Raw genomic sequence first — 20,447 nt, 5'->3', positions numbered from 1 at the left:
AAAAAAATGTCATAAGTGATTTCCTGTTCCGTTTCACGTTCCAATCAAGCGTAAAATAATTTTGTAAAAATATTTACCCAACTCGAGACCCGAAAAATCGAAAATATGAAAGTTATGTTAGCCAGCGAAAGATGAAAAATGAATGGGGAAAATGGGAAAAGCTAGTGGCTGAGCGGGTGACAACTGTCCTCCTAGGTTTTCCCAAAGCCACTCAACCAAGTGGGCTTTCGCCTTTCCAAGTGTCCCAGCTCGGAGCGATCCGCTTGAATGCGCGTGGTCGCCGCCCAACTGGATGATGGTGTACATCAGTGTCAGATTAGGGCGTGGCCGGGCCAAAATCACAGACATAACCGCCACTCTCACACTTCTGAGCACATACATATGTACATAAGTGTACATGGATAGGTATAGGAACATTCGGTAGCTTCCTGAGAAGGCGCATAAATTCCAGACACTGCCGCCCTGGTGATTTGTGGTGCAGAGACCACATCAAACATGGCAGATTTTCACGGACTCGCCGACTGGCGGGGCATGGAGTTTCTGAGACAGAGACTAAGTGTGGGTTAAGCACACTTGAAGTATGTGCACGCTTGGGTTAAGAAAAAGGGATTTGCAGGCGCCCAAGGAGCTACTCCCCACCCATCCAACCGGATTTATGTATGGGTACACCAAAAAAAATAATCATCGCACTTTGGAAAGGCTCTATTGAACAGCTTTTCATGGTAGCCCCGCTTTTCTGGCTGTGTAAAAGCTGTGAAAAGAAAACCCGACATCTATTGGGTTGTGGGGTGAAAATATGAAAAGTCGTCGTGCTGGGGGAAACTGAGTTGGGATCTCCTGCCAAGGTGAGGATTGTGGTCTCACTGCGGTCCTGAGTTCCTGAGGTCCTTGCGGCTTACGATATATAAAATATATGTATAAATGTGTCGGTATGTGAATGCGATTTCTCGTAGTTTTGCTTTTCCACCTTGCGACAGCCACGAGTAATGCAATTATATTGAGGCAGGTTTTCTGTCACAACTTTTTCACTTTTCCCGTACATATTTTTCCGCTTATCGCATCGAAGTTTGTTGGCTAAATAGAATGGAAGCAGCTAAGCTATAGGAAAATCCATATTGGTATCAAAGAGTTTGCTTGCGGTGAAAGTGAAAACTTAGTCCTATCTTTAGACACATCCCATTCTCCGGCTGTCTCGATTTGCCGCCTCAAATCCCAGTAATTTACGGCAACAGGCAGCCCGGGTAATTGCCAAAGTTTATTAACGGAAACAAAAACGAGAACCCGGCACAAAGGACCAAACTGCAGGCGGAATCGGAAGATGGAGTTACGGTGAATTCGGCGCGTCCATGAATATGAAATGAAGTCAAAGTCAGCCCAGACAGAGAGAGAGATTCCCTTTGGGGGGGATCCAGGCTTAGGATGTCCACGGAGTGAAGTTGGAGGGTCATAAACAACAATTTGTAAGCTTTAATGAAAATTGGTTGAGAGCTCGAGGGCGGCGGAAAGAAGTTGGCCGGCTCACTGCGGCTTTTTTGGAGCGACTTGCAAATAAATTAACTGCCAACCAGGCGAATGCAAATTAAGCGCCTTGTTTACACCTCGGATTGGTCCCACCCACCTGGCTGCGCCCCTTTTTTTTTTTTGGCCATTAAATTTATGCCTCACACGGGAATTGCCTTGCGACAGTTCATAAATCCTGCACCTTTTTCCAACCATCACGGCTCTGCCAAATTTGTCCTTTCGCTTTCGACAAATGCATATGGAAATTTTATGCAAATTTCCATTGTGTCAGCAATTTGTAACGAATTTGCGCTGTGAAATGGCTCGAAAAAGCCGCCGCAGGCTGGAAAATTTAATTTGCCCTGTGCGGTAGGTAAATCAAATTGCATAAACGTCAATTTGCTAATCCAATATTTGAGCCGAAAGTTTGGCAAACTCTGCGGCTTTTTCGAGTGCCGCTCTTCAATTTCAACTGGCGCAACTTTAGTGGAGCACTTTAAGTGGCGGATGAAAAGTTACGCCAGCTAGTGCAACTGAAGCTGACAAAATATTTTCTGATTACTTTCCCACATTGGCGACACTTCTCAAAATGTCCCCAAAGAGCTGACAGGGCAACAGTAAAGCTAAGAAGAATATTTTGAAAATAAATGTTATTGTAAGAAAAGTTGCTTTCTTGCTTACTTACTTGCCTGCAACTGATAAAGAACGAGTAGCAAGGACATCCTTGTGGGACATCATCCTGTTGATGGCACTTTGATGATGGCCAAGGCGAACTTGGTCAGCTTCAATTACTCGGATCCTCTCGGTCGGTTTCGTGCCGTGACTGGGCCGCATTTGGATACTAGAGGCTGGAGCTGAGAGCCCAGAACTTAGGGCATCATCATAATCAACAGTCAACAAAAAATGAACGAACGACCAACACGTGACTACACCACAAAACTCTCAGGAATATAAAAGTTTTCGCCCCAAATGAGCTGCTGGCATTCTGCTGTTTCCATTTTTATTCTTTTCGGTAGCTGTCTGCACTTAATGGAAAATGTCAGTTCGCCTCCGGCGTCAAACGTTTTATTGAAGTTTTCAGCGAGGCGGCGAACCCGACGAACCCAATGCGTCATCTGCTCCTTTGGCCACCTTTTGGATTTCTCCTGCTCCTCCGTCTCTGCATGGAGTCCTTTCTTCCGCGGCCAGCCGTCAGACTTAACGAACCGGAAGTGGTTAAAGGAAAGGTCTTCTCTTCCAGCTGAAAAGTGTCTAAGTACTCGGCGATATGATGGCGAAACGCGCAATGCCAAATGAGCGTGAAAAATTGTTGTTACTTTTAATGGCAGACAAATTCGAATGGCTGGTGGTTGCAAATGTTTTAAGATTCAACGAAACTGACCACAATATAGCGTTGAAATAATATTCACAAAGCAGTACTCAAATATTTAAAATCTAAACAGTCATTGATATCATTCGCTTTACCTGGAAAGTATAAGAAATTTCTTTAAAAATGAGCAGTCAAATTAAAAAGTCCAAAACGACCACCAAGAAATTGGTGAAATCATCTCCGAAAGCTCAACTTCCAAAAGCTGCGGCACAGAATCAAATTTTTAGTTGCCAATTCGAGGTGTTTGGTCATGTGCAAGGTAAATATAAATCCAATTAAACGGAGGCATATATTAGCTGATTAAATACATCACTTTTCAGGTGTCTTCTTTCGCAAGGTAAGTGCTTTACTCATGGTTTATTCTTAATTTTACAATTATTTAACCTTTAGCACACTCAAAAAAAGGCCATTGAGCTGGGCATAACTGGCTGGTGCATGAACACAACTCAAGGAACGGTTCAGGGAATGCTCGAAGGATCCTTGGACCAAATGACTGATATGTGAGCCAGATATTTGAATGAAACATTCTATTTTATAATAAATAATTTAACTTAGGAAATACTGGCTGCAGCACAAGGGAAGTCCTCGTTCGGTGATCGAAAAGGCTGTATTCTCCGAGAATGAACCACTGCCCATCAACAACTTTAAGATGTTCTCGATTCGTCGCTAGGGATTATTTTACGCCAAAATTCATTTATTAATTTTATAAAGTTGAAATTAAGATGTGACTCGAGCTGAAACGTGAGAATCGCTTTGAGCACGCAATATATACATATGTATGTGCTTCTAGATCCCAAAGCAATTAACATATTAAGTGGGTGTGGCTAAAAGTTGTCCATCCTTCGGGGATCTCTATTTGCTAGCCCATTAGGAAGGCCATAAGCCATTGCGAATTGACTTTCTAACATTTTTGGATGGCAATTTTTACACTGATGCCACGCCAATTGTCAAAACAATTCCAATTTTTATTTTTTCAGCCATCAAAACGCCGGTGTTTGCGACTACAAAATGGGCAAAGTTGCGACGCGCTTCTGCCAATTTTGCGACAAATATTGTGCATCCCGAAAAAGGCAAAGCAAATTTACATAAATAAATAAAAGTTGGTTGAGTTCACAAATGGTAACAGTTGGCGCCTGATGGCAATTAAAAGCCTCTGCGCCACTCTCAACGGTTTGCTTTTTTATTTTGTTTATCTTTTCCACCAAAGGGGGATGCTAAAAAACCAACTCCTCTGTATGCCACTGTTATTTATTTGGATTGTTTTGTGTGTCTGGCACTTTATTATAAACTGTTGAAACCGCAAAAAAGTGCACGGGCTAAACAAAATTGTTTTCGTTGCCCAATTGCCAGTGTCGCGAAAAATGGCCATTTATTTATTTTAATTGTAATTTTACGTGGCTGAAATATGAATTTATCATGAGAAAAGCAGCAGTTTTATAAAAACCATTTAATTATAATTGAAATAGGACCAAAATAAACAGGAGAAGTGGACGAAACAACTTCTTCCTGAGTGCAAAAACGTAAACTCTTCTGCCATAAAATATGCGGAATATGGATAGACTTATTCAGGACTTCGGAAACCTGCCCTGATCCTGCTCTTGAAGCGTTAGATTTCTAGCCCTTGCGATCTCCCGGGGAGTTTTCCCGTCACGTGCCAACTCACGGCACAATAATCGTCTATAGAGAAGCATCTTGCGCTTGGTTTCCGGCGTTCCCATGGCAGTGCTGAACTGCATCCCAGGATGTCGGCCTCGGGAAGAGGATCTTCATAAGAAAAAATATACATCCAAAATTGAAAGAATAGAGAATGGAAGGGAACTCTGCCTGCTGTTAACTTACGCCTTGTTGTTGGACATTTTTGGTTTATCAATTTTGAAAAGTCCAGCCAAAGAGCTTACGTTATAATTTCGGGGGAATTTGGAAAACTAAAATGCGACCTTTGTCGAATTTAGTACAAAAGTGGTGATAGGATTGTCATAGGCATCAAGATCTCTATAATTCCCATTTAAGAAATATTCTAAAGAGATTAGTTGCTTTAAGTGAAAAAGTCGAGTGTTTCGCAAACTCTAGCCGGGTTTTCCTGCATTTTCCAGCAAAGCAGTGGCCCAGTCGGCCAAATTAAGTCATTAAATGCCAGCGACTTCTGAATGCAGGCAGCCAAACGACAACAAGGCACGCAAACAGATAAAAATTATGGAGCAGGGGTTAAAGGAACAGGAATTCGGGGAGAGTGGAACCGAACTGAACTGAAGTGAACTGAACTAAAAGCCGGATTCGGTAGCGCCGATAATCAATTCCGTTTCCGGCTGACAGTTTGCCGCATCGTGCGTGACCCAAAATATGCATAAACAGCACGAGAAAAATAATAATAATAATAATTGTAATAATTTCGTGAGTCGCTAGTCGTTGGGGCGTCGTCAGGCGAGGGGGCGTGGCACGTGCTGCACAGTTACCGGGTTTTTAAAACTTTTGGTTCGCGTGCTCGCATGTCGAAAAACGTTTGGAAAAATCCGCTCTATTAGCCGCCAAAAAGCGTTGATAACGAGTTCATTGACGAGTTCATTGGCACATTGATTCACATTGATTGTATGGCGTTGGATTGGTGGGGGTTTTTAGCCCCAAATGCGGTTAGTGTGGCGGCTTAAATGTGCACGCTAATATCACGTTCTAAAGTAAAGCTAAAAAAAGAAGCCTGAAATGTATGTATGAAATATTTATGCTCTAAGACAATCAACTCTGCTATCAAATATTTCAATTAGAAAAAAAAAACTTATAAAAATTCAAATAAAAATAAAGGAAGTTTGATTAAAGAAATATTATTGTTTTAAATCAATATTTATTTTATTTAAATTTTTATTGTTAAATCCATTCCCACATTTTTATAAGAAATCTTAACCCCACTTTCTTTCCAATTCCAGTTACCAATCCTGGCTGCAGCGGCTTATTAGCCATGCAGACCATGTTCCTTCGGGCCATTCTAAGCCACATAAGGCCCTCGAATTTGCCAGCTGACTGTATTCCAAATCTCAGACCACACAAAATCGCTCCAGACGGATACGTGGGGCGAAAATGCCGCATCACCAGAGGAGCTGCAGGAGTAGTAGTATTTGAAACCCCTCCAATTTCCCTGCCCTTCAGTTGTCTAGACGCAAAACCCATTTCTATCCCACCAAAAAAAAAAAAAAAAAAAATTGTTCTCGTTGCGCAAATGTTGCATTATAGACTACGAGTAGAGTTCCATGGTGGAAGCAAGTGTGGCAGATGAGAATGGGGGCTTCGAGTTTAGATATAAGAACAGCCGTTACCAAAGTAGGAAAACTTATTAAAAATTTACAGCCCCAATTTTAGCTGTCAGCAATGTAAATTTCTCAGCTTGAATTTAAATGGCATTCTAATTTTTGCTCTCTTCTTGAAATTTTGTTTTAATTATTTTAAAGAAAACATGTGTTTTGTGCATTTTTTTTTAGAAGCATTCATTACAATTTACTGTAAATTCTTAAACATATTTGTGGCATTGCATGCCACGACCTCGTGTTGCGTGGCAATTTGATGAATGTGCTCCTTGATTAACCCTGATCCCGGGTCAAACCTCCTCGAGGTGGGCCTGAAAATCAGTGGTAAGACCTTTGCATGCAGCTGGAAAATTTTAGAGGCAAGCAAAGTTTGCATAATAAATAAAGGCGATAAGAATGCTGTCCGGCTTTGTTTATGTTTATGTTTCTTTGCCTTTTATTTTTATGGAATACCTAGGGGCGTTCGAAGGGAAACTTTTGTGGGTGGCAAATACTTTTTGCGCCTCGAATCAGATCCCAAATGCCTCGAGCTGTGGCCAGAGTTGTCGTGGCTTTGAAGATTTCCGCACAGAATGCCTTTTGTTTCGGTGCTATCGGAAAAAGTCAAGGGTCAAATTGGCCTTTGAACTTTTGTTAAACCTGCCGTACGGAGTTTTAGCCAGTCAGTCAAATGATGTGAAACAAGTCGGGTCAATTTTCTGTACACAAAACCAAACAAAACACCGTAAACTCAAATTTTCGACCTGCAAAATGGAAGAGACCGAAATTCTGAAAAATCAAAATGTGCCACAAACAGACAAGATGAAAGCAGCAAGTGCACATAGTGAACACAACGAGCTGCATTTTATGAATCACTCATATTCAGAAGATTCTAAAGAATCACTTGGCCAAATGAGTCTTGAGCAAAATAAGTTCAGCGCGGTCAAGAATCTTACGAAACAGCAATCACATCTGCACAATTCGGAAGAAAGTCGAGCACAGGAAAATACAAACGAAATAACTAGGAAACCCGCAGAAACTGAAAAAAAGCGGGACATTTCCAGTAACGAGAAAGAAACGAAATATTTTGTTTTAAACAATTCTAATGAATCAAAGGAACAATACCAGGCAGAAGCAAAGATAGAAAGGAACAAATGCAAAGAGTTAATTATTGACAAGATCTCTGATGAAACTATCTCCCCGAAAACTAAGGCACAAAGTCAAATGAAGTTAAATGATGCCGTTTCTGATAAAACGCTTACCATTGAGAATGCCCGAAAATCAAAGCAATTAATTGCAGAAGAAACGTTAAATAGTCCCAAAGAAGAAAGCTCAAATGTCGTGGAAAATTTACCAAGCTCACCAGAAAAACCAGTAAAGGAAGAAGTTCAAGAAGCCAAGGAACAGGATACCATCATACCGCAATCCGAGGAAGTGAAAATCGAAAAACTGGATCAAATGGAGGCAAGTACTTCATCGGCAGCTCAGGAGGCGGAAATGAAAAAGCCAAACGAAGTGATGCCTGGCAAAGAGGAATACATTGACCCAAGGGAAAAAATCAGGAAGGACATGGAAGAATATTTTAGTGGCATTCAGGCTCTGGAGGTCAAGAAGACAATTCGCGACGAGCTGAGTGCAAAGGAAGGTGAAGTCATTTTAAGAGAGGATCAGCGAAAGAAAACCTGGAAGGGAATGCTTCTATCAGTGACCCACACAACCTTATCTACATCTACGTAAGCATATATGGTTTATACCATATGGCATATAATACTTCAACTTATATTTCTTTACAGTAGTCACAGCACATCTTCGGGTAAGCCGCCAAAATCCGCCGTACAAGCCATACCACAGCGCACCGCCAAGGCGGACTTCAAAAGGAAAATGTATGTCCTTAAGGAGAACTACAATTATCGATTGGAGCTGCTAAAGCAGCTGAAAAATGACATGAAAAACAACTACAAAAGCGAGGCCCAGCAACTGTATATCCACTATCACTCCATTAAGAACCAGACGTTAAATAGCCCCCCTTTAAAAGAGATGCTAGACGCAAAAGAGGAATAAGTGGATCCACCACCAAAGATAGGATAATATCACACCATCAGTTTCTAGATCGTTGCTCCATCTAGCACAGACTCACACAAAAGTAATGATCAAAATTAACTAAACACACTACATTTATCTACAATGAAAGGATTGTTATTCCTGCTACTGCTGCTACTTACTGCTCACTACACTACACACTCAGTACAAGCACAATTTTTACAACATACACCCTACTTCATTTTCTAAAAAATATCCACAAAAGTGTTGCCGGGCTTTCCAAATCTAGAAGAATATAATATAACCTAGAACCCGAGCCCCGAAATCATAGCTACGAAGTGGGACGACCTGCCGAAAGGGGGATTCAATGGGACTGTACCTCTTGCATTCATTGTGTGCACTTGCTTCTTTGCATCTTGAAGAAGTGCATCTGTATCTCATTTACTGAGCTTCCATGGTACAGTCACCACTCTGAACGCCCCGCGGTATGCAACAGTATTTCTGTGCTTTGTATATGCCACAAACCTTAAATTTTCGCCACTTCTGTTTTGCATGTCGAAATAAAAGCAAAGACAATGAGAATTGACCCAAATACCTGGCTCTATTGTAATTTTGCTCCTTTGGTATTGTAATTTATGGACTGCGAAAGTGATGGTGGTGGGGCTTTTTTGGGGTCGCAGCAGCCAAGAGAAAAGTGGAGCAGCGAAGTGAACAAAAGGTGTCCGTTGGTATTCACTTCATATTGTTCCACTGGCTTTAAAATTTAATTCAGCAGGAAAGTTGTACAGTAATACTGAAACTTGAGGGATACTTGAACTGGGAGTTTCACATGATTTTTCCGCTTAAGGAAAACTTTAAACTTTCCAAATACCAAAGAATTGATCGCCATGGTGGTGAGTGGGAATCGCTCCACGGGCGGCTAATCCGTTCAAAGCTGCCAAAAATCTGCGTCGTTTTTCTTCGATGTGACGCACAAAACGTAGATGGTCCGGATGAGGAGGAAGAGGAGAAGCTGGGCTCAAAGTGGCGGACGGACGGACACTCGTGGCAGGCGCTTAGCAACAGACAGACAAAGCTTCAGGCTTAAGCCCACGGGCCACGCCCCCTCCTACCAAACCGCCCCTGCGGCGGCTTACAACAAAGCAAAATGGTAAATAAAGGCCAAAAGCGATGACAGCGGGCGTTGAAATGGAAATCAAAATCTGACTCCCATCCCAAAATCAAGACAAATCAATGCGAGGCAATAGCTTTGGACTCCCCTCTAAAAAATTGATGAAAATTCGAAATTGAAAATTTACTTTGGCAATTTGGATTGCAGCACCGTTCCGACAATGAAATATGTCAATTTCAATTATGCCCTTTGCCGCGGGCTAAAAAAAGTACTCGAATCCGATTTTATTTCAGCGTTTCAACAAATGTGTCAATTTTCCTGTAAAGCTCTATCGATTGCAGAATTGGCAACGCCTTCAATTGTGGCATCCGCATCCACATCCACATTCTCTGGGCGGATTGATTGTCTACAGGGTAATTATAGTTGTTAGGGCTCAAATGTTGGCCCACAATTTGCTGACAGTTGTCAGCCGCCCGAGGCGCGGATTTCGTAGGAATAAAGCACTCAGTTTACCAATAAATCGAATGTAAGTTGGGACCCATTCTAGATAAGCTCTTTCACTTAAGTGTGTTAGAATTTCAGTAGAATAAGCCAAGGTTCAAGGCTCAAAATACATATCAATCGAAGTCTAGCTATCAAGATGAATAAGCACTGTAAGAGGAGATACTAAACAAAATAAAATTCATCTTTAAATACATTTGCATAGTTTTCTAGGCTTTAAACTATTATAAATTAAATATTCTTAGTAACTAGTTTGATGTAAACACGTTGTGCTGGCAAGCGGAAACATAAGTGGCATGTGCGAAACTTTACACAAATCACGTTGAAAACTTTGCGCGAGACTCATCAATTTCGCAGGTCTGCCGTGAGATATTTCCTGTAATATAAACTCCTGGAGAGGAGGGCCGCATCAATGGAAACTATCAAAGGGTCATAAAACTTTCGCCCAACACTTTGCAGACAGGAAATATGACAGGGCCCGCACAATAAAACGAGCTGCCGGTCATTTGCCAATGTCTAGCTGACTGAATGACTAGCTGACTGAATAACTGACGGACTGACTGACTGACTGACTGGCTGGCCATCGCTGTGTCCACCAGATTGATTTGCAAGTGGTTGGAGGGCAGAGCCGGGATTGAAATTGAACTTGAAAAGTGCACAGCAGACAGACGACATCGCAATGACAATGACAAGGCTCTCACGATTACACAAAAGCCAGCCAAGCCAGCGGCAGCAGCAGAAGAAAATAAAATGCCACGACTCCGGGACTCCGACGACTCCCTGTTGTCGATATGATCTCGTCATTATGTCGCCAAAGGCAGACACCATAGTCCCCGGGTTCCAAGGCGGATCTCGGGGGGCAAAGACGTCTGCACGTTGCGTCGTGTGGGCGACACATTTATGTGAAATTGATGATGATTGAAAGCTGCATCGGTTGGAAAGGCAAGGAATTATTGGACATGACAGCGTGATGCTCACGACATTTGCGGATAATAGATACATTTATATCTAAGCTATATATTTCGACACATTTTTGTGAGAAAATGATCTTATATTATTTTAGATTATTCCATTTCATATGCAAAGTTCCTGACATTTTCTCATCACCAAAGTACATTTACAAGAAGTACATATAGCATTGTATATGTAGAATACTAGCTCATCTCTAGTTGTAATCTTGTGCCATCCGCTCGCTGATGTCGGCATACGAATTAAACAATTAAAAGGCAAACAGGCTGTGTTGTATCCCCACATCAGAGGCCCCCCACACCAGCCCATCCCCAACCCATCTCATACTTCCATTTAGGGCTGGCCACAGATTTTTATGGCGCCACGATGTTCTTTAAGATATATGTGTCAAAACTACTTGTGTGCCATCGTAAATTTAATTCATAGGCGTCTGCGTCACCAGCTGATGATTGTCATCATCATCATCATAATCATCATCATGACGATGATCATCCCAATCGCAATCACAATCCCAATCGTGTGGGACTTGAAGGCGAGTGCTCATTGCATTTTTATCACTTACGCGAAATTGGTTTTTATGTGTCGGGAGTCTCATGTGCGCCTATTAAATGGAAACGCTGCCTCCAATTCCTTTGGCGACCGCACTCAACATCAATTCCACATATCACAACTACCATAAGTAAGTAGGCCTGTGCGTATGTATGCCACGAATATGAAGGGAGTACACAGTACGTATACGCAGCGTTAACCGGGAAGGCAGTTAAATAAAATGCTCCGCTGGCCGTTTAAGCGATGGCAATCAGCCGAATAGTCAAGTGATATATGGCAGAGCACTTTCAGCCACCTAAGAACTAGGAAGACCAACGAAGGAGACTACTCTTCTTAGGGTCTCTTGTCATTGTTTTATTGATTTATAGGTAAGTGACTGGTTGGGTTGTGCCACTTAAGACATTTCAACTTACGCACTTAATTTGGGTATTGAATGGATGAAATCGTTGGAAAATTACCTGCAATGAAAGGAGAATTGTATTATTAGACAGAGAATTTAAGTGGGATATTCAACGTTTGTGCAGAACAAACTTCATAGTACACGTGTTATATATATCATACTCTATTGACTCCATATGCCTATCTATGACCTGAAGCACACAGGGCAAACAAACTTCGACCACCAGAATTCCCCTCCCTCATCCAGGGAATGAAAAATCTGTCAAGCTCAACAAACTGACAACTTAATGCCACAAGCCGACCAACCAATCCCAACCAGCCGCAGGAGCAGCCACTGGTTACAGGATGAGAAGGACGACGACTACACAGGCTCAATGACTTGGCCAGACTGGTCTCTGTGGTAAAATTTAATTTAACATACAATTCAGAATGCCCGGCGACAAAATCTCTGGCCAGCAACTAGGGCCACACAATGGCCAAAATTGTTGCCAGGACACAAAGTTTTCTGGCCACGAGGAGGTGGTGGTGATGATGGTGGAGTCGAAGAGTTGGAGAGTCGAGGCCCAAGGCTCGAACCCTTAATTATATTGAGTGTATGAAATCCTTTGGCCACACAATGGCCGGCAGGAAGTGAAAGTGGCCATGTCCTTGTCCCTGCTCGCCGTCGTGTTTAATCCAAGCAATTTGCAATTTTTGGTAATTTAACTGACAAAACTTTTTAATGGGGATGAAGTCACCCCACTCACAGACTGACAATGGAAACGAATGGCATTTGTGGCTCCCGTTCGATTCGATTCGCAACTGTTGCCAGGATTCAGGCGAGCTCCCTAATCCCGGCAAGGAAGGACTCTTCGAACCCTTCAACCGGCTCGAATAAAACCATAATTTTCGATTGTTATGTACTTAAAGGAGAATTTCGTCATGTGCGCTGAATGCAAATATCGTTTTCAATTTCGCTTTTTATGTCTGCCTTTGGTCTATTATATTTTATGATTTATGTTTTCGCAGATTGTGGGCCAAAGGGGTAGATCGTGGAAGGGGCTACATTAAGCGGACTAAGGCGTTAATATCCTTGGTGCAGGATTTGTCGCCGCATGGACTGGGCGGCAAAAGAGTTGTGGCAATTTACGAGATGATTTGATTTTAATCTCTAACCGCCCTCTGGGAATACAATGCGAATTGCGTATTTTGTTTCTGCTGAATCGGTGATGGTAACAGATTAAAAACCAAATATTTATAAGTGAAGGGGATTAGAGGAGATTTATGTGAATGAGAAAAGTTTCCGACAATGATCTGTTGCCTTCGTCGTGGGAGTATGGTGTGAATTATGCAAAATGTTTAATATAAGTAGCTTAAGGCATAGATTTATTTAGAAACAAAGTTCCTATTGCATGACTTACTCAACTGTTTATGAATTTACCTACTCCCCCATGCCTCATTAATCATTCGCAGCTCAGATCGTATTCTATCCATCTACTCGAATACTTTCTGATAGCTCTAATTACAAATAACAACAGCAGATCGCGTTGACGACAGAAGTTTCAGCGCTGAGGGAGTATAAAGTTGAGTCGATAAAAGAGGAAAATGAATGTCCTACCATAAGCCGTAATTTTTGCGCAAAAGTCGAGCTACTGCGCCCCCGAAAGCAGTTTGAAATGTCAGAAATGACAAATAGTCCGTCGAGGATTTAATTTTGAATGCACCGCTTCGCAGTCGCAGTGCAGTGGAAATTAACTAAGCGACGTTTCCCCATTGGGAGAAGTCAGTGGGAAAAGCACCCACCATGGCAACACAGCCACCACCGAAAATCTCGCAGACGGAAAGCGGCATTAAAAGCGATCCACACACACACACACCTTCCCAGTGAAAATCGCATCCCTTCCCCGCCGCTTTTCATAATTTTCCAAGGGGTGCGTTTGTCCAAAGGGGATGCAACCATGTTTGTCCGGGAAATTAGTTTGGCTCAACAGCGGCATCATTGGAAAATAAAGGATTTTCAGTTTAGAACAGTACGAGTATTTATAAATTACTCGTCCGCAGCACAATTGCTCAGCCATACGTTTTATTGCAAATTCTGGAAGAAGAGAAAAAAAAATAAAGGATCCCAGGTTGCTGGGACTACTACGCACGTGTATGAGAGAAACCCTTCGAGCCATCCACTTATTAAAAATACTTGTTTGTTTGCAGTACTATATCTGCAACTGGGCATTGTCTATGGATTCGCGGGTTGCGTCAACTGGCTTTATTTGCGATTCGCTGGGGCATGTAATTAAATTTTCGGATTGCACCTTTTCAGCAGGGAACTTTGCACAGACAGGTCAAAGGATGTGGGAGTATGCTTTACAGGCTCAACATTTTGCATGTTTTTCAAGTCCACTAAAACATTGCCAAGTTCATACTTTTAAGGCCAGTTAATGGCTTTTTATTAATTACTTCCTACCACTTATCTTTGCTGCCCACCTTTTCTTGCATAAACTGGGCTGTAACATTAATCATTGCATAATTTCGTGGTTCATAGCTCATCGGCACTGTAAACTAAACTCATTAATTACTACAATTAGGCCATACACATTTTTTTCCGCTAGCCCTCAAATTGTTTAATCTGGCAACCGATTCAGGGCCGCACTGCCCGCTAAATGATACGCACGCGACCCCCGAAGAGAACCCAACATTGGGTTCCCAACTTCCCATTTCGAGTCGTTAAAATGGTCCGCTTTGGATAAGAAGTGGAAAAAGAAAAACTGAAATGAAAAGGAAAAATATATGTAAAACTGCCGTGCTAGACTCGGCTGCTTTGATTAATGGTTTCTTCCAGCACGTCATAAGCGGGCAGGTCCTGGCAAATCCCTACCCCGCCTCATAGCCATCAAAGGCAAAGCACCTTTTTTTTGTATTTTTTGTGTGTAGGGGGAAAAAATGAAAAGACTGGGCCGTGTCGTCCAGTCAAGTATAATTAACAACTTTGTTGGGCCGTTTGGGCTTTCCTTTCGCTGTTCGTTAAGAAATTGCAAAAACGTTGTTGCTCGTTCTATGTAAATGATGTGTAAACACCACGTGCAGGAGTGCCTCGAAGTTCATAATAATCCGGAGCAGTGCAACAATGTGGCATTTTGAAAAATACTCGATGCATATTTCGTGGCGCATGTCCATTAGCATTGGGTAAAGGGACTAAAACGAGAGTACAACGACACGTGTCGCAGCGATTTATTAGCATAATTTCTCTTCCTCAGGTTTTTTAATGCTCGCCACGGAAGCATTAAAGCGAAATGGATGTTCATCTACCCGAAATGATCCGAAGGAGTGAGAGTGAGGCGGACTCGCTTTTCAATTTCCAAGGCAGCCCCGGGGCCATCATCTTTGTCAGCATAAATTCCCAGGAACTACTCCCTTAATTGTTGTGCATTTGTCAACCTGAGCACACGAAAGCACTTTCAAAAACGGCGTCAAACTCTCGAACGTCTTCATCTCCATCTATCCAGAGCCATCCAGAAGATCCACACTTGAATCCAGTTCGAGCACTTTAAATTCTGGCACACAAGACAAGGCACAGACATTTGCTCGATTCGAGTGCTATTTATGTCTTACTTAGTAGCACATTTGCTGTGACTAGTTCGTAAATTAATTGGATTTGCAATTACACGCCCCACAAGAGCCAGACTAACAAACAGCAGAAAAGTGGTGGGACAAAGCGAGGCAGTACAGCCAGTATTGAATGAGAAGAGCTGACTAAACGGATAGAAGGCAAAATATATGTACAGTCTGTAAATTCAATGGAAAAGACCCTGAAAAGAGCAAAATAATTGAACGAGTGTTGAATAAGATAACAGAGCGAAGTAAACTCGTTGAGAAGCGCATAGAAAGGCGCGAACTTAACCTTAAGGTTATATTACGCTTTTCGATACAGTTTGGTACTAATCGATACAAGTGTATGAACGTTCTGGAAACAATAACGTGCTACCAAACAAAATCAGAACCAGAAATCTTGAAGTACTCTCACTCCCTCATAACATTCATATCCCTTTCTCAGATCGACCATTACACTAATTGCTGGCATACAACATTTTTATTGCAATTGCCGACTCCTATTCTGGAATTTCATGCCGTACATACCGCCGCTTAATATGCATAGCAATAAATGGTCATATAAGAGCATAGGTTCCCCAACTCTGGACCTCAATTTCGCCAAGGGAGCAGTCAGAGAAATACTCACAAATAAACACAAAAATCAAAGGCACGAAAAGCGAAAGCAAATTGCTTGAAGGCCTCACCTGTACAAACCAGTCCCTGGCGAACATTTCAATACAAATGAAATCGGCAATGGAAACGGACAGAGAGCAAATTTCATAACGAAATGAAATTAGAATTTTTCGGCAGTCGAGGAAATTGCTGCACGCACGCAAACACCAGAAAATATTGAAATTACATCCAGGAACGCAGAATTCAAAAATATATATATCGCCCAGCACTTCTATGCAAAATAACCGCAGGCCATTTGTTTGTAGACAAACATTTGGCATTCTGTATGCCGGTATCTGAGCATCCGAGAGTGGTTTGCGTGCCCAGTCAAACGGAAATGGGCAAATGCCTACGCAAATGTGCGCATTTCAATTAAATTTCCGTTTTAATCACTTTTACAAGTTCCATTGCTACCATTCAGAGTGGCCAGCATGGGTTAAGCAGGGGGTCAAAGCCCCATGTTGTTGGTATGCTCACTCATTAAAACTGTGTCTGGGGTCAGGTCATGCGAACTAATTTGATGACGTGGATCCGTGATCTGCCATCCACTTCCGAGCTAAACTTGTTGAGAATCACGTAGAGAGGCGCTTCACTGATGAAGGATTTGCCGAAGTGGTTCCACTAACAAGAATGCTTGTATACCTTTTTCAAATATTTCAAATATTATAAATGTTATTCACCATTTATTAAATATGTATGAAACTTCAATCCGCTTACTATAATTTTGAAAAATACTATGTGGCCTAATTTGTAATACTGTATCTGCGCCCGTCCGCTATAAGTGTAGTTTCACTGTCCGTGCTCTCCTGATTGTACTCTTTGTTGTTCCATACCAAGTGAACAGGTATGCTGAGCGAGATTCCCGACGATGCGAAGCTACGGCTGGTGATTGTGGTGTCCGAACTGCTTCGCTCATTGCCCAGTTCCTCGTAGGGCACCAGTGCCCTATCTGAAGGATCTGAAGGATCCTCCTTATCCCAATCACCCAGGCCGCACTCCGAAATGATGGGCGACGAACGGGCTCCGCTTTCCGCCGAGTTCCACGCCTTATCGCTGGTCCTCTCGTAATTGTTGTCCACAATAGGCAGCAAGGATGGCAATGCCTCCAGTTGACCTCCAGCTTTCGATCTCGGCATGGAACGCAGACTCTCCTCTACGGGCAGCGAACTGCGCCGCAGGAGCTTCTGCAGCGTCTTGAAGGATTCACGCATCTCTAGAAGTTGCCCCTCATCGTAGGGTTCGGTGAGTGGAGTGTTTGGCACCGACAGGGCGTTGATAAGAAACTCCAAGTCATCCTCCATGGCTTTTATTGATTTCGATGATTGTTTGGTATGTTCCAAGAAAATTAACTTTATTAAAATTTAGAAATTTTATTCAAATTTGATTTCTATGCCGACGATGAGAAAAGCAAAGCTATCTAACCCCAATGCCTCGATAGAATCTTTAACTTTCATTATTAGAAAGTTGTATATTCTCTTCATTTGTATAAATTACTTTCTTATTACTTTATTGCATATTTGGTCTATCGCATCATCTTGTAATTTGTGCCTCACCATTGGTTGTCCTTTTCGAACTGCAAACTTTTTTCATTAATTCCGTCTGAGGGCTTTAAGAATGGCATCTTAAGTTCCTGTACCGCCCTAATCTACATCCTCCCACCGCTCCATCGTTCAATCCGACTCCATCCCTACCGAATTTTGCTACAAAGTCATTACGAACAACTTAAGTTTGTGTTAAACACGCCTACATTACCAGATTTTGCATTTGGAGCGGCAAAAAGCAAAGTTGAGGGAAAGCAGCCGAGGCAGAAGCGAACTGCAAGAAGTGGAAAACTTGAGTTTGGGTCTCCGTGTAATAATTGTAATTTCGCAGTTGCCGGAGGAGGAAAGCGAGGCAAACCGAGGAAAACACGAAAAATAACAATCAGAAAGCATTTAGCAGCAACTTCTGAAAGCGAGAGTCCCAGGGGAGCCGAGTTAACCAAAGTGTGTTCGCTTGTCGACGCCAGGTGGCTTCCTCTATGGTCGAGTTGCAAGTTCGTGTGTTGCCGATCAAAGTAATACATATATGTGGTATGGTGGCTCCCCTTTTTCGTGTGTCAACGCATAGGAAAACTTGAACGGCCGGAGGGAGAGAAAACCAGAAACAAACCATGAATTCCTTTAACGATTAAACAAGGAGCAGGATACCATATAGGATACAGTGTTCCTTCCTCCTTCTCCCTGCAAAGAAACACACATAAATCTCGTTTTGGGGTGTATCCCAGAGTGTGTGTTTCTGTTTCGCCTGGCGTGGCAATTTTAATGGCCTGACCTACTTACTGTTCCTGCTTTTTATTGATCACTTAAAGTAACTAGCGTTTCGTTTAATTGCGCAAATTTCAACATAAACATCAGACTACGTAACTTCTTTGCTCACGTGAAAAGTTTTACCACCGCTTGTCCTGCCATTTGTCAGGCATCAGAAAATATGTTTAATAATCTGAACGCATTACCAAAACAGCAGCCACTGTGCAAACAAACGGAAGTCGAAAGAAAGGCGCTTGTGGTTTGGGGCACCAACGGGGTTGCAAGGATAGCGACAAGGAGCAGACACATGTAGACGACTCCAAAAGACTGAGGACTCCAGACAGGCAGACAAAACAAACAAAGAGGGTGAGATGGAAATATATCAGGAGAGGCGGGGAGCAGCGAGGAGACCTGTGATACCAAGGAGCATATTTTTGGACAGTGGACCAAAACGCAATGTTATGCCTTCTAAAATAATTGATGAAGATGGATGTACAAATTAAAGAATCGTTTTGTCAAGTTAGGCTTACTTGACGCATGCAAACCATTTCTTAAAGTTCAAGGAATGTGTGATTTTTAAACTACATTTTTTCCACTGTGCCGAGCTGCCTGCCATTTGGTGCTCGTCTTCCGAGTCGCAGAAGCCTATTAAATAACATGGTCCTACACATGCGACCTCCGAGGAAGGAAGGCAGTCAGCAGCCGAAAGTTTTGCTCACAATTTCCAGGATAACGTAGGACTCGCAGGAGTGAGCAGTCGCAGTCGGAGGAATCCGAAAAGTGGTCACATGAAAATATGAAAATATTCATGGCTAAACAGGAAAAAAAAAGCCAGCAAAATAATGACGACAACAAAAATACAAGAAAGTGGAGGGAAAACCCCGACAAAGTAGAGGGAAACTCGCATGCAGGCAAATGGCAAAAAGTAAACAAATAAACAAATGGGATCGGGCTGTGTATCCTTCGTTTGATGGAGGAAAACTTCAAGAAGGATGACGATGAGGATGCGGTAGTGTGGTTGTCATCCACCCATGTCTTAGATATTTGCATATGGAGCTGGAGCAGCTTCTGCCTTTACTATTTGCCCGAGTGAGGCATCATTGGCCAAATTTAGGGGAAAATTCTATTATTTTAGCTGCTCAAACAACTACTCAGACTCCCAGCAGTTAGTTGTTCACTTTGTCAAACAGATGACCGACCACTTGAGTCCTTTTGAGACCCACTACTACTACATGGGTATGTAAAACATTTAGCCCCTCCGTTTCCTTTGGGCAACTTGCACTTTGAGCAGCAGCTGGAAAATAAATGTTCAATTTGTAGTTGTCAATTGGCTACTTAGTGCAGTTGAAACATCGCCCATTGAAATGGAGGAACAGCCAAATGCCATGGAACAGCAATTGAAAAGTAAACGAAACTAATGCAGGAATTTGGCAAAGTGCCATCGATGGATGCTGGTATGTATGCTGAGCAAAAGTGAAAAGACCCCTTAAAAGCTACACAAAAAAGAAGTTGATGTAATGGAGCGAAAGGATACATGCGATATCCAATTTTACACTAAAAAGGAAAAGGAAAGATATTATTTTTATGAAAAACATGAACTCGACATTAACCTTTTCGCAGGAGAAGATGAAGCCATATCATTAACTTAACAAGAAGAAGCCGAGATTTACCTTTTGGCCTCTCGATAAGCAGCTCATTACTCAAATGCAGAAAAGAAAAAACCCCGAAAAAGGTCGAGAACAAAACCCCCGAATTTTCTTTTTTCTTGATTTACTGGGCTCGGTGAACCGCTTGGATCAGCTAAAAATGGCAGAAACATAATAATAATTTGTTATATGGGAAAAGCACAGTGCAAAGGAGATAAACAAAATAAATGACAAAAGCATGTCAGCACAAAGCCAACTAGAATGGAAATGGAAAATGGATCCGCTCCTCGAATTCGGGAGGCTTTTTTGTTGCAACCCTCAGCGATTTTCTGTCTTCTTCCACGGGACTACAGACTACAGACATTTGCATAAATTATCATTTGTTGAGCCGGAACAAAAAAGCCCAGGATGGGCAGAGAGATATACCTTTGAAAGAAGGCATCGATGGAAAAATGGGTAATAAAAGCCAAATGCATAAAATAACATAAAAATAAAACAAGAATTTATGTGCTAGAGCTGAGCAACGGCAAATATCAAACGAATTGCAATAAAATGCAAATTTAAATA

At 42.1% G+C, this 20,447-nt stretch overlaps 5 protein-coding genes across 9 annotated transcripts in view; 2 read left to right on the top strand and 3 right to left on the bottom strand.

Moving 5' to 3' along the window:
• The window catches only part of Trim9 (Tripartite motif containing 9), an 83,172-nt gene that overhangs the window by 43,425 nt on the left and 19,300 nt on the right, over window positions 1-20,447 (bottom strand). The gene's annotated exons all lie outside the window — the stretch shown is intronic.
• CG34161 (uncharacterized protein) lies at window positions 2,928-3,673 on the top strand. 3 transcript variants are annotated; one of them, NM_001103673.3, is made up of 4 exons: window positions 2,928-3,128; window positions 3,190-3,206; window positions 3,260-3,369; window positions 3,425-3,673. In NM_001103673.3, exons 1-4 carry the CDS (start codon window positions 2,993-2,995, stop codon window positions 3,537-3,539), a joined length of 378 nt encoding a protein of 125 aa, NP_001097143.1. In that variant the 5' UTR covers window positions 2,928-2,992; the 3' UTR covers window positions 3,540-3,673. The 3 variants fall into 3 exon arrangements, with proteins under 3 accessions (NP_001097143.1, NP_001162942.1, NP_001162941.1); NM_001169471.3 differs by having other exon boundaries at window positions 3,275-3,369; window positions 3,425-3,664; NM_001169470.3 differs by having other exon boundaries at window positions 3,425-3,659.
• CG34160 (uncharacterized protein) lies at window positions 4,306-4,877 on the bottom strand. Its single transcript, NM_001103672.3, has 2 exons — window positions 4,709-4,877; window positions 4,306-4,633 (listed from the first exon to the last, which is right to left on the bottom strand). The coding sequence occupies exons 1-2, from the start codon at window positions 4,723-4,725 to the stop codon at window positions 4,435-4,437; spliced, it is 216 nt and encodes a 71-aa protein (NP_001097142.1). The 5' UTR covers window positions 4,726-4,877; the 3' UTR covers window positions 4,306-4,434.
• w-cup (world cup) lies at window positions 6,838-8,770 on the top strand. Of its 2 annotated transcripts, none has more exons than NM_135579.3 (2): window positions 6,838-7,874; window positions 7,935-8,770. In NM_135579.3, exons 1-2 carry the CDS (start codon window positions 6,913-6,915, stop codon window positions 8,200-8,202), a joined length of 1,230 nt encoding a protein of 409 aa, NP_609423.1. In that variant the 5' UTR covers window positions 6,838-6,912; the 3' UTR covers window positions 8,203-8,770. The 2 variants fall into 2 exon arrangements, with proteins under 2 accessions (NP_609423.1, NP_001188787.1); NM_001201858.1 differs by having other exon boundaries at window positions 7,938-8,761.
• CG6138 (uncharacterized protein) lies at window positions 16,618-17,375 on the bottom strand. The gene has a single exon (NM_164936.3). The coding sequence runs from the start codon at window positions 17,245-17,247 to the stop codon at window positions 16,690-16,692; it is 558 nt and encodes a 185-aa protein (NP_723601.1). The 5' UTR covers window positions 17,248-17,375; the 3' UTR covers window positions 16,618-16,689.

This window comes from Drosophila melanogaster, chromosome 2L (assembly GCF_000001215.4).
Source record: "Drosophila melanogaster chromosome 2L".
NCBI classification, from domain to species: domain Eukaryota; kingdom Metazoa; phylum Arthropoda; class Insecta; order Diptera; family Drosophilidae; genus Drosophila; species Drosophila melanogaster.
The sequence above is the reverse complement of the archived record's forward strand: the minus strand, read 5'-3'. Positions and strand labels throughout refer to the sequence as shown.